The 14032-nt window shown below is 38.7% G+C and overlaps 1 protein-coding gene across 1 annotated transcript in view; it reads right to left on the minus strand.

The window, feature by feature from the left end:
• The window catches only part of MYOM3 (myomesin 3), a 49890-nt gene extending 37528 nt beyond the window's left edge, over positions 1–12362 (minus strand). Inside the window, exons 1-4 of the mRNA XM_026702847.2 lie at positions 12203–12362; positions 2665–2825; positions 2133–2207; positions 1055–1214 (exon numbers count right to left, since the gene is read on the minus strand). Of these exons, the coding sequence (XP_026558632.2) occupies positions 1055–1214; positions 2133–2207; positions 2665–2771 (342 nt within the window). The 5' untranslated portion in view covers positions 2772–2825; positions 12203–12362. The remainder of the gene's footprint in view (positions 1–1054; positions 1215–2132; positions 2208–2664; positions 2826–12202) is intronic.
• Positions 12363–14032: the final 1670 nt, after the last annotated feature.

The following is a 14032-nucleotide window of genomic DNA, read 5'->3' on the forward strand; positions in this document are numbered from 1 at the left end:
ATCACTGGAGGCTTTTAAGGAGAGACTGGACAGCCATTTATCAGAAATCTAGTATAGGTCTCTTGCGAGAGCAGTGGGTTAGACTAGATAATCTCCAAGGTCTCTTCCAACTCTGATATGTCAACAGTGCTGGTTACATTAAAAAGGAACTTATGCTGGGTTTTTACACTTGCAAAGCCTCCTCTGGAGAAATGTATGTATCAAAGAAGAACATCATGGTAATTATCCCAAAGGTGTCTTTTTTCCAAAAGGACTTTCTTGGGTTTTTTTCTTTGAAAACATTTTGCTTCTCATTCAACAATACCAAGAACCAAAGAAGCTTCTGTCATTAAATGAACAGTCATAAGTCAAGAACTACTGCACTCAAACAGTTTCATAGTTGGGGCCCTTGGTGGTCTCTGAGCTTGGCAGTTTTTTTGCAGATGTTTCATTATATAACTCGAAAACAATATCAGTGCACTGACAATGATACCTAGTTGGGTAATGAAACATCTGCAGGGAAAGCCACAAAGTTCAGAGTCCATCAAGGACTCACTCCACAGTTCAACACTAACTACAAATATTCTCTTCTATTTCTTTTTTTTTAAGTCTTAAAATACCTTTTAATAATAATGCATTCCTGTAACAATCCTGAGACAAACTCAACCTGTTAGTAGATGATTACAGCTCAGCTTCACACATTTACTTCTACATAAGACGGGTAAAGTTAGGGTTATACAAACAATTGCTTCAACTGAGTTCTTTTTAACAGGAAACTCTTTTGTGTTTTACTATGTCCAATAGATTGTACTTTTCTATCAATAAAAAAGAAAGAATGGTGCAACACTGAATAATTCATCCCAGAACCATCACCACTATTGAGCCCCAGAAAAATACAGGAAAGAAAAAAAAATGGTCCAGATGAAAAAATAAAAAGCTACAAGTTTAAAAAACTATTCCTCCCTCCTCTTCTATTTGTTACGTAGTTCCTTGGACCCAAAAGCTAAATTATATTCTGCAGACTGTATTTTAAGCCATCTCCTTCCAGGTGCCCTGCAAACCTCCCATTTTTTACCTTCCTCCGAAGGGCCATCCTGTCAGCCTTCACCCGCAAGAACCGGCAGTTTCTGATGACGTCCTTCTCTAGCTTTTCCATGTCATTCCCAAAGCGAATTCTCTTCTTTCCCCTCTCCTCCAGATTCAGTACAGTGGCCTCCCATCTCATCCTGGTTTCCCTGAAGAAGATAATCATGAATTGGAAAGTCCAGTTTTTCAGGTTCAGAAATAGACCCCATGCTAACCCTGAATCTCCTCTTTTGATTCCTTTTTATTCTGGCTCCAGAAAAAGGTGAATAATCAAATCTCACCCACACATATCTGTATTTTTATGAGGCATTTCTCTACTAGTAAATTGTGGTTATTCACTTACTATAATTACACCGTATGACATATGAAGATAAATAAAATTGCTAATATGGAAATATACATGCTAGTATCATATATACATGTCAGGAAGTATCTGTACAAAAATACTAAGGCAATTATCTTGTTAGATGTCTATTTATTATTGTTTTATAAAATAAAGGTGTTTATGTTGTGGATATAGGCAGTCCTCAACTTACTATCAGAACTTGAGCCCAAGCTTTCTGTTGCTAAATGAGATAGTTGTTAAGTGAATTTTGCCCCATGCTATGACCTTTCTTGACACAGTTGTTAAATGAATCAATAGGGTTGTTAAGTTAATAACACGGTTGTTAAGTAAATCTGGCTTCCCCACTGACTTTGCTAGTCAGAAAGTCATAAAAATAGATCATGTGACCATCATAAATACATACAGTTGCCAAGCAACCAAATTTTGATTAGGTGACCATGGGGATGCTGCAGTGATCATAAGTATGAAAAAGCATCCATAAGTTGCTTTTTCCAGTGCTGTTGTTACTTTGAAAGTTCACTAAATGAATAGTTGTAAGTTGGGGACTATCTGCATAAAGTTTTTCTCTGGCTGTGGATGTGGCCTTCAGAGAAATCCATCAAAATATATAATTGACAGAAAGGGAAAAGAAGTCCATCGATGCAGAATACAATGTTAACTATATTTATCAAGCCAGCTTGGCGCAGAAAAAAAATTCCTTCCAGTAAATCATTGGACATACCAAGATACTTCAGTTGTCAGCGCAAGAGCAGATGCGATGGATCTATCCAGAGATGTAAAACTTTCTTCTTCTTCACTGTTCCAAGAAAGTTGAGATGGCAGACAAAAACAAAAAAAGAGAATATTTAGAAACATAAATATTTGGATGAAAGAACAGGGAATGATAAAAATGTTTCATAAATAAAATATTTTGTTTGGAGAGCTTGTGCGTAAATAATGGAGACTATTATTAAGATGTGCTAGATGCATTTACATAATATGTTGAGTTTGATTATGATTAAGTTTTGGTAGCTTCCTGTGCTAAGGAAACTCTACCCACTGAATATATCTATTTTCAATGTATTGTATATTAAAGCCTAACTTGTACAAATTAGCTGAATTTACATAATAGGTAAGCTTTCACAGAAACTAACCAAACAAGCTGAGCAGGTTGTGAAAACACAGCCACTAGATTTTAAATGGGTCATACAAGATATGTCTCAGAACCCTTTTCTCAACCTGTATTCTGTTACTTTCTTAATTCCTAGACTCACCTGGTCCTGAATTTGGACTTCCTTGTCTGTGAAGTCATTTGCAAATCACGGTGCCTCTCTGCCTTCTGTTCCTCTTCTCTGTGGTGGTAAAAGGTGTGGGTAGCCATGATGGAGACCAGAGGATTCCTGGCTGCCAGAAAACATCAAGAGTCCAGAGACACCTTGTAGCGGAGATGGGCAGGGAGATGGGGGACATAGATATTAAATAAATGAATAAATTGCTCAATAAAACTGAAAAAGAAGTGGAGAGCAGGAAGAAGAGAAGGAATCATTTTTTTCTTTTTACAACCCTTTTATCAGAGTGGAGTTAGGGTGACTGATTGGAGCAAAGCATTTATTGGCTGGATAGGATAGAACAACAGATATTTCTCTATCAGGGCACAAAGAGAAAGTATCTGCTGCGAACTCCACATAGGCATCAGGAAGAGCATCTGGCCAGTAAATGCTCAGCTCCAGCATTCATCCTGAGAATAGAAGGAACCTGTCAGCTGGTGCTCCATTCAAAATCCAAGAAAGAAATACTTAGACTCTTAATTAGAGAAAAGATATCTTTTACTGTAAATCAAGTGGTGATGAGGCTTCTGTCTGTTGACCTTGGCATACTTTGATAAAGGTTTGCAGCTGCGCAGAGAAGAAAAGGCTAAGCAAGAAATAGAAACCTAAGCAAGAACGTACTCCCCCCCCCCAGTTTATACAGTTCTAGTTTATAACACCTCCAGTTCACTTCCCATAATTTTCCCCCCTCCCCCCCTGTTACTTATGACAGCTGAAAGATGCAAAGCAAAGGGAGAAAACCTTGAAGGCTGACAGAACCAAATAAAGTGCACTAAACTCTTCATAGGTTAACATGTACCTATGCACAGTACATTTCTTTCCAGCCTTAAAAAAAAGGAAACCCAGCTGAAAATTCCTCTAAGCATCAAGGCTCAACGCCTGCATTCTTTTGAAGCTTAAGAAAATAATTTTCAATTTCAATACCAAAGTCATTTCCTTGGTATTGTCACACATTTGAGCATGGAAAAAGTCTGTTTTCATTCACAAGAATATTATTTTTTTAGTTTTCTTCATCTCTGAACCCAAGATCCAAATCAGTACAATATTATTATTATTAATAAAAAATCTAGACTTGGGAAAGAAATGGTTAATGAGTGCTTATTTGTGGTCATGTCGATGTTTTAAAACTCTTAGAAGCCTGACTGGGAGGTGTACAAAAATGAGATTAGGTCAGTTGCTTCCTTAAAGATAGAAAGAGGGAGAGAAACAATGCAGTTCCACTTGGCTGATGTCCATTTCGTGCTGTTGGCTGCCAAAGACAAGCTACAATACCATCCAGTCCACCAGCCCTCCCCCTGGGATCAGGCTCCATTTGGACACAGCTGAAATGCTTGGGGGATTCAATGCATGTGGCCTTCTAAGGCACATTCATCCACCCTGCCAAAGAATTTTAGGAACCAGCAGCTCACGATGGCTGGGGACAAATGCAGCATTCAGACATAGTGCAAAGTTAGGTGACCATCTCAGGTGGCAAATGCCAGGGCGGGGGAAGGGAAGGGCAGCTCCCTGACTTTTCTTCAAGAACTTCATCCTGGCTGCTGGAAGACAGCTGGGGAGGTCACATCACCTGCCCTGGTCTCCTTATTCAGCCTGGTGATTGAGAACTAGACAAGGAGGCCATTCACACCTCCCTTGGATTCTCTGTAGAACCAAGGAGTAATTTCCTGACAGAACAATGAAACGACTTGCCTTCAGAAGTTGTGGGTGTTCCATTACTGGAGGTTTTTAAAGAAGAAATTGGACAGCCATTTGTCTGAAATGCTATAGGGCAGGGGTGTCAAACTCAAGGCCTGTGGGCTGGATGAGGTCCATGGGATACTTAGATCTGGCCAGAGGTGCCACCCTGGAAACAGCAAAGGACCAGCCAATGGTGTCTCTGTGAAGGCCTGGCAGAGGGCTGCAGGAGGCCATTGCGGCTGAATATGGAGCCTCAATGAGTGGTGTCGAGCTGGCTACCCCCACCCTGGCTGTGTACACTCCCAGCCCCCCGTGGTCAAAGATAACCCTAATGTAGCCCTCAATGAAATTGAGTTTGACGCCCCTGGTATAAGATTTCTTGCTGGAGCAGAGAGTTGAAGACTTCCAAAGTCCCTTCTAAAAGAATGAACTGACTATTATATGACATGGGAATCATTTTATTGATGGTTAGGGAAGAAATACGAAAGTTAGAAACAAAAGAAGACTAATGAAATACAGCCAATAAGTTAATGGAAAGTCAATAAATTAAGATGAGGATTATTATAACAATTAGACATATTATGTATATTAGTAATAAGCCAAGAGTAGAGAATTAATATTAATGTAAATGGTTATGGTTGGAAACTTTGATTGATGATGCACAGGATATTTGTACCCAGATGACACATTGTTTAATGGATGATAGATTGTTTGTATTAAAAATAAAATAAAAAATTTAAATAAATAAAAAAATAACAACAACAACCAAGTCCCTTCTAACTCTGTTATTCTGTTATTCTCTGCACCTCTCCAAAGGAGGAACAACTCACTGTTTGGGAAACCCTGCCCTATATGTTTTATTAAAAAGTATAATCTATAGGGCAGGATTTCCCAAACTGTGAAGTGCACAGCAATGTTTAAATCCACCTTTTCCAAAGTTTCCTTGTGCAGTTTTCATTGTTCGTTTACTCCATGTTCATTGTAGCATTTGGATTTTTATGGAGATGTCTGCACATTAAGATTACACTAAAGGGAGGTGTGAGGGCAAAAATTTTAGGAACCTTTGATATGGGGAAGTCCACTCCTTTTAGCCTGTTGGCCTTTTGGCATCTACAATCTGGCAACAACAGATTGGAAGGAGACCAAAAAAAAAAAAAACCCCAGCTGTTCAACAGACATCAGAAGTTGTTTTTCTGAACTCTGCCATCCCTCTGCTTGGAAGCAGCATTCCGAGAAGCTGGTAGGAAGGGTAGAAAATTGGGAGTCCAAGAGGACTCTTTCTTATGGAACATCTGGATGGGAATGGAGAGGCATTGGGCCGTGGTTGGTGATGCTGCTGCAAATATCTGAAGCAGAGCCAGATGCTGTCAGAGCAAGCAGGTAGGAATTGGGACTGAGGCTGGAGGTCCTCTGGACCACCCACGGCAGTCAGCATTCCTGTATCCCTGAAACAGCACAATCTTGGCTTTTACCTCAAGTAGCAAAATATTTTGGACCACTCCATGGGCAGCCAGATCTTCAGAAAGCCGGGAATAGAAATAGAAATAGAAAAACATCTTGAAAACAGAGGTCTGGTTTGGTAGAAGGAAGGAATCTTGTCAAATGTGTAAACCTTTTTTAAAAATTTGGAAGCTCTTTTAATGTCATTCTGTATACATGCGGATTTTTGCTGTATCCAACTGTCTCTTTTGTTCTGCAAATATTTGGTAAAAGATATGAATCAAGACTTAGGAACTTTAAAATGTTCTCTGAATCTTACCAATCTGATTCAGGTTCATATGTAAAAAAAAATCTTTGGCTTCAGAAGGGATGAGGAGTTTTGCTTCGCTACCTGTCAAGAAACCTTGGCCGGATGCACATATTATGCAAAGCCATCAAGCACTTTCTTTGGCTTCACCTTGGCATGTTGTGTGAATCCAGCTAATGCAGTAAATAAATCAGCATTTCTGGTTTAGCCAGAATCTGTAGACCGAATCAAAGATGACTTCCTTAAGAAAATGATGGCTTGATGCTACGCATGAACTGGATCATGGTGGAATTATTCTCTCTTTTTCCCTTTAATTGATTTGCTACATTTCAATCATGAAAGAGGTGGTATGAAAACAATAGGATAACTATGACAGACAATACAGTCTGGTCCCTGAACAATATTATGAGAAGAGGCAGGGCAAGAGAGAACATGATAATACTGATAATTTCAAAAAAATTATTAAAAACCCTTCCCTGTACTTATATATTCCTTATATTTAAGGAGATCCTTGTTTCAAATTGCTTTTATGGCATGTTGCATACTGAACCTGAAAACATTTTTTTAAAATTTTAATCAGAATGTATCAGGCTAAGACTTTTAATAAACTGTTTATGCTTGAGTACAACTGACAGGTTTTAAAATAGCCCATGTGTTACAGTGAAGAAACAAAAAAAATATACTCAGGACACATGTCTCTATCACTCTTACATTGGTGAAGCTCAGGACAAGAAGACCAGCTTCAGGAATCCAGCAGACAGATGAACAACTGTTCTCTTAAATTCAAAATTCAAAGTGATTTGACAGGTTGAGGAGGAACTAAGGAAAGAGAATTATTGCTAAGTGGACTGAGGAAGTCTGACTGGATGAAGCAGACTAGGAGCATCAGGGACAGGTAGACACATGGACATCTCAGGAACCTTTGGGTTTAGGTGACCGCGCTGCCTTCTGCTTGGTGAAGATGGTTTGTCAATTTCAGTGAACATGGAATGGAACAACCATGATGTAGTTTGCACAACTGGAGACATATCACTCTTATTCTCAAGTCAGTTGTGCAAGTTGCCCAATGACTTCTAAGACTATCTCAAGATATAGATGTATTGACCTCAGGATCAAAATGGCTTAGATGATCAGATTTTGTTGGTAAACCCTGACACACCCACCAAATCTGCGAACATGATCATATTGTGGTGCAACTAACGAATAATGGCTAAGTTTCAACTATCCAAGAAAGATGTTCTTGATGTGACTAGCCAGGTTGATGAGCTTTTTGCCTTTAGACCTACATCAGAATACATTTTCCCCCTCAGCTTAACATGTTTGCTTCTGACTGAAGTAGAAGATTTGATCGTATTGTTTTAATGCTTCATTGACTGCATGATGATTGCATTGTGGCAATGTGTTTTAAGACAATTAGATGAAAACCAGTATGCAAATAAATATTATTACTGATATTGCTGTTCTCATGATCTGCAAGAGGAAGACTGTAATGGATCACCTGAGAAGAATTTTTTCCTTTGCAAAATGCCATGAATGAGATGCCCTTGAACTTCCTGTTCTAAACTCCTTTACACTTCTTCCACAGCAAATCTTATCTGTGTCAGGTAGCCCGGATGTAGCTCAGTTAAGATCTTTTTGCTGCAAAAGTGATGTAATTCCTTTTATGGGGCAAAACAGAAAAAGGAAAAGCAACAGGCATGGCTTTGAATGAAGCTCTCCCTGTCTTTCTGCCTGCCCGAACTGGTGCTTGCCAATGCTGAGAAAAGATTCTGCACAGGATATTTGGCAGGTACAAGCAAATATTTTGAACAGGTGGCTGATTTGAATGGGTGGTAGACAGATTCGCTAGGATTTTGCAATCACCGTTTGAACCAGAAAGGATGAAAAGAATTGTTTTCATTGCTCCTAAACTGGCATTGAAGGGGTGCCTGGAGTGGTTTTGCTGGGGTTGCAAGAGAAGGGAGTCAAAAAGTTAAGATGGCAGCTGTGTCTCGCCCTATTTTATGGGTGCTGTTCCTCTGATATAAATTGAAAAAGAGACCACGAGCACCCATCCCAAACTCAAACATCTCACAATTGAAAGGATTTGCCATGCAAAAACAAGCACGCTTCTTGATGATCTGCACAGCACTATTTCCCAGAATTTTTTTATGTTTGCAAATCATACTTTATATGCAGTATAAATAGGCATATATTTGGCAAATTCTTATCAAGGCAATGGTAGTAATTATATAATCAAAAATTTCTATTGATCAGTTGCTGTAGAAATACTCTTGTCTCTCTCATATAAGATTAGTTCAATAAAGCTAAGCTAAACTATAGGGAAATTTAGGACAGCTAAGAGCTCTGTGGAATTCACCACCACAAGATGTAACGGTGACTACCAGCTTGGATGGCTTTACAGTAAAGGCAATTTATTGGGAAGAGGATTATCAATAGCTACTTTACACAGTTCTGCCTCCTAAGAGGTGGTACTCACAAAATAGGAGGAAGCCATATTCTGCTTATTGTCTTTTTTTCAGATTTGGGAAGTGGGAAATACAATATCCATTTATACTGGTAGTCCCTGACTTACAACCACAATTGGAACTAAATTTCCTGTCTTAAGTCATTACAGTCATAAGGCACCTGTATGACCGAACCTAATTTTACAACATTTATGCAGCAGTTGTTAAATGAATCACCATGGTCATTAAGAAAATGCTGCAGTCATAAGTTCAAATCCACTCTTTTAAATGGGTGTATTTTGCCAGAAACTGGCAAAAATCACTAGTCGTGACTGTGGGAGGTTGCCACCAGTCCTAAATACAAGCTAGGTGCTAGGCATCCAAACGCAGTCACATGACTGATATAGATGTGTGTGTGTGTGTGTGTGTGTGTGTGTCTGTGTAGTGATATTTTTATGATGGCCAGAAATGCTTTGTGCGGTGTAAAACAGCTGTTCTGATGTGTCATAATTTCAAATGGCCGTTAAGTAATAATTATAAGTTGAGGAATACAGTTGCCTTTATCTGATCTTTATGGATTAAAATGAGAGGAGAAAACTACCCCTTAAATTGTATTCCAAGATCATAAGATGCCGTTATGGATACTGCAGCGTTGTGCAAACGTACTTCTGTAATCCAAGCTGGGGTGACAATACTGATGGAATGACACCCACCTACCGCAGGTCTCCTGTTTCCTGTTTAATTCTGAAAAGTATCACAAGTTTAAGTTTATAGAGGAGTGAAAATAACCAACAATCTTCTGACACAATACAAGAAAACAGGTTGATTTTTGCATGAATTTTGGCCCATAAAAACCTCTGCCAGAAGAGGACATTTGCTTGCCTCTGAGGTAGAACATGGGTTTTTATTTTGAGTTTTAGACTTAGATTCCATCAATATCTGTTCAAATGCTCTGCTGACATCCTCAGCAGCTCACAGGCTCAAAGGATCTGCTGTACTCTGCTTCACATTGCAAGACGATTTAGCTGTGAAAATGGAGTCCAAAGGCTGAGGACATTCTGTATGTTCCTCCAGGCTGGAGGAATTTGCTCATGGAGAAACTCATGGTCATCTACAAATCCTGAACTGCGATTCTTCATCTCACAGCAAAAAGACTGCGAGCTAGAGAAAAGTTTCTTTAAAATTAAAACAGAAATTTAGTGACAACTCCTAACTCATGTTCCTCTTAATCAAATTGAAACACTTTGATAAGACAGGTGGACAGTTTTATGTCTAGAAAGTTCCCTTTTGTGAAAAATAAAGCCATTTCTTCCTATTCCATTTTTCTAATCATTACGAAATTCTTTACAATCATTGGAAGAATTAGTTGATAATGAATGGAAGGGAACGGTTGGAAAAGAAAAATAGAATTAAATTTTCACCTAAACAATTAAAAGACAATGTGGGTCTTATAAGAGAGTACCACACATCGAAAAGAAGAGATTGCAGTCAAAAATAAATTTGCCATGGTTCAATCTTAGTAGATGTTTTTGATCTCTTTCTACCCCTCAACAAATAACATTATGATCATTAGACTTGGAGGGTAATGGTGTTAAATGTGATATTTATAAGGTTTGATATTAACTAATTATATGACAAAACTGAACAGAGTGTTTAATTAAATAATGGAAATTGCTTAATAAGGATAAGCGAAGATTATGGTGAATAGATTTAGAGAATAATGATTATAATTAATGTATAAAGTTTGTAATTTGCATTTAAAAGAGATTGTAACCAGGCAGTACACTGCCATTGTGGATATGGAAATTTTATATATAACAAAGGAAATTTAATAATAAAAAATAATTAAAAAGACCACCAAATAATTCCTGTTAACAGGTGTTAGTTTCAGTCTTTGCAATTTATTATACACATTTATCTCATGTTCATTGCATGTGGTTATTTTTCAACACACACCATCCATCCTTCGTAATGTAAATGCACTGAAAGGGAAAGAGTATGAAGCTTGCAACTAGATGCACAAACGAACCTGAAGTAACAAACTTGAAATAAACAATGCTGACCAACTAAGACTTCTGTCTTAGAAAGGACTCCAAGTACTTGCAACCACCTCTGGCATCAGCAATGGCATCTTAGCAATGTGGCTCTTAATCTCGTAGGTGCTATTACAGGTTAGTCCTCGGCTTATACCCACAATAGCCTCAAATTTCTATTGCTAAGCGAGACAGTTGCAAAGCGAGTTTTACGACCTTTCTTGCCAGAGTTGTTAAGCGAATCATTGCCGCTGTTAAGTTAGTAACATGGTTGTTAAGTGAATCTGGCTTCCCCATGGACTTCGCTTGTCAGAAGATCGCAAAAGGTGCAACCATCATACATGCCAGTTGCCAAGCGCCTGAATGTTGATCACATGACCATGGGGATGCTGCAACGGTTGTAAGTGTGAAAAATGATAGCAGCCACTTTTTTTCAGTGCCACTGTAACTTTGAATGGCCACAAAGTAAGTCAAGGAGTCCCTCTCTGTGTCTGTATGCAGAGCTTCCTTACGGCCAGCAGTTTTTTTCTCCAACAGCTCCATGCTGGATTCATCCTGAATATGTGCCAGACAGAATCAGGCAAATGATTGAAGCAACGGACTCACTTTAACACTCTAACTTGGTTTTTTTATCATAAAATAATGAAACAGTCCTCAACTTACAGCCATTCATTCAGTTTTGACATTACAATGATGCTGAAAATAGAGACTTATTCTTGGTGTGCACATTTATAATCCACACATTGACATGGTCCCATAATCAACACTGCGACCTTCCCAGACAGATTATGGCAGGCAAAGTCAATGTTGATTCACTTAACAACTGCTGTGATTCACTTAATAACTGCTGTGATTCACCTTACAACTCTGGCAAAAGGGTTGTAAAATCAGACGTGATTTGTTTAACAACTGCCTTGCTTAGCAACATAATTCTGGTCCCAATTGTGGTTTAAAGTCGAGGACAAATAAACACTTCCCAGGTTTTGAGGTTGAAGTGCCAAGTTGTTGAAGCTCTACAGATCCTTGGCAGGATATTAGAATGGTATGAAGACAACCTTCAGGGTTAGAAAAATGAATACTAAGAGTTTGTCCCATTAATATTCATCACGCTTGCATATGAGAATTAGAAATACCCTATCCTTGTTCATGGGAAACCAGAGTTTGCTGTTTCATCAGAAACTGTGTAAGCTATAGTTTGCATTTACCTAAAACAAAAAGTATTAGTCATGAATTCAGGTTAGATGTTGCCATGATTTGATATGGCGTGATGGAAATATCTCACTCTCAGCCAGGCTGCTTTTATTGATAAAGGAATGCAACCTACTGTAGACATAATAATAAACAGAAGTAATTTTAAAAGGATAAGCTATTTTGGGACCTAATATGAAAGAATAGGTCCTTTGTTTTTAATTGGATTCCTCTTCATAGTAACTTAAAGTAGAAGAAAAGAACAGAACAAAACGTTCTTGTAAAATAAAAGGTTGGTGGGATAGGATTTATTTCATGCAAAATATAATTGAAGAATCTCAAACAACTTTTCAAAGCAAGTTACATATTTGAGAGGGGAGAATATTGCATACCTTAAGGATGAAAAATATTTCCCCAATGTTAAGGATCCCAGTGGAGTAGAGGAAAACCTGAGCAGGGTTGGTGAAGGTCTCAGTTCTAAAGAAGAATAGAAGTGATGTCCGTCCTTTGCTTGATGGCATTAAGCATGACTGTCTCCACAAGAATGTGTCTAAGGATAAACTGCCCACCCCTGTCGCCTTAAATATAGAATTATCTCATGTCACTTCAATGACAATGGAGCAAACCACCCAGGATTTATGATCTCTCTGCATCGAGAAATCTGGATTATTTTTCTGGCTCACGAGTATTCATATCCATTGTCAGGCCGGAGCTAGCAAGAATAGCTGGAGTGTAGACTCGCTCATAATGTGGCTTTGAACAGATTCTGTTTGGTGCATAATAGATTTCTTCACTTATTTTGAGGATTATTCACACGGAGCTTGCCTGTGAAACTGCTCCCTTTGCAAAATTGGTAAGGTCTTTCTCCCGGAAAGGAGTTCTATTTATTTGTCAGTCTTGTTTTATTTTTGGAGATGGAGTTAAGGAGAAAGATTTACAATGAACAATCAAGGAACTTGATTTGCCTCTTGTGCTTGCTCTTTCCTTCCTTCCTTCCTTCCTTCCTTCCTTCCTTCCTTCCTTCCTTCCTTCCTTCCTTCCTTCCTTCCCTTCCCTTCCCTTCCCTTCCCTTCCCTTCCTTCTTCCTTCCATCCATCTTTTCCTTCCTTCCTTCCTTCTAAAAAAGTCACACTTCCAAATAGTGGCAATGGACCAGAATTTCTGTTATTAAGAGAGATGATTGTTAAATGAGTTGCCCCCAATTTTACAACCCTTTTTGCTAAGTGAATCCAGTTTCCCCCATTGACTTTGCTTGCTGGAAGCCATCTTAGAATATCACAAATGGACACCACATGACTCCAGGGTGCTGCAACTGTCATAAATAGAAGACAGTTGCCAAATGCCTGGATTTTGATCATGTGACCATAGTGGTGCTGCAACAGTCATAAGTTGTAAGTCATTCTTCCCCCCAGTAATGTTATAACTAATTTATTTATGGTGGTTGCGGTGTCCTGAGCTCATGTGATTTCAGCCTTCCCACTCAGCTTTCCAACATGCAAACTGCACTGATGCACTTAATAATCACAGCAAGAAAGATTGTAAAATTGGGTGCGACTTACATAACAACGCCTTGCTTAGCAACATAAATTCTGTTCTCCGTTGTGGTTGTAAGTTGAGGACTACTTGTATACAACTGAAAGTATGGATAATTTACAAGATTACAAATAACTGATCAATTAAAAACCACAGTTTCTTGAAAAATATTCCGTTTGCTGAGATCTTCTGAGGCTGCCTTGAAATTTGATTTAATACATGTGAATCCAAGAATTTTTTGTTGAGAAACAGTGGGTTTAAATACCTATTCCCCCCCCACCCACCCCCCCAAGAGTCACTTTGAGGTCAGTCAGTGTGTATTACCCACCTTGGATTGTTGAAGTTGCCAAATCCACACCACTGCAGGGAATCATGGGAAATTAAAACACCACGATTGCCATCTGGAGGTATCACAAACACAAGAGAGTCTACTTATGGCGCTTTGCCAAGGGAAAGTTAAAACCAGCCTTACTAGTATATTCCCCCTCAGCCATGGAGACTTACTTGCGTGAAAGCCATGCAATGTTGCCAAACTGTGCTTCAATTATCAGAAGTAAGATTGATGGCAAGGTTGCAAGGCTGCTCTCAGACAGATTGAGGAGGTCCTAAGGTCCTGGTGTAAAAGAAAAAAAATGTTTTCAACTGCATAAAGGAGCCACTTTTAGCTTTTCTGTAGTTCATTTTCTCAA

Source organism: Pseudonaja textilis, chromosome 10 (assembly GCF_049901715.1).
Source record: "Pseudonaja textilis isolate UNSWEBS1 chromosome 10, rPseTex1.2, whole genome shotgun sequence".
Lineage (NCBI taxonomy): Eukaryota > Metazoa > Chordata > Lepidosauria > Squamata > Elapidae > Pseudonaja > Pseudonaja textilis.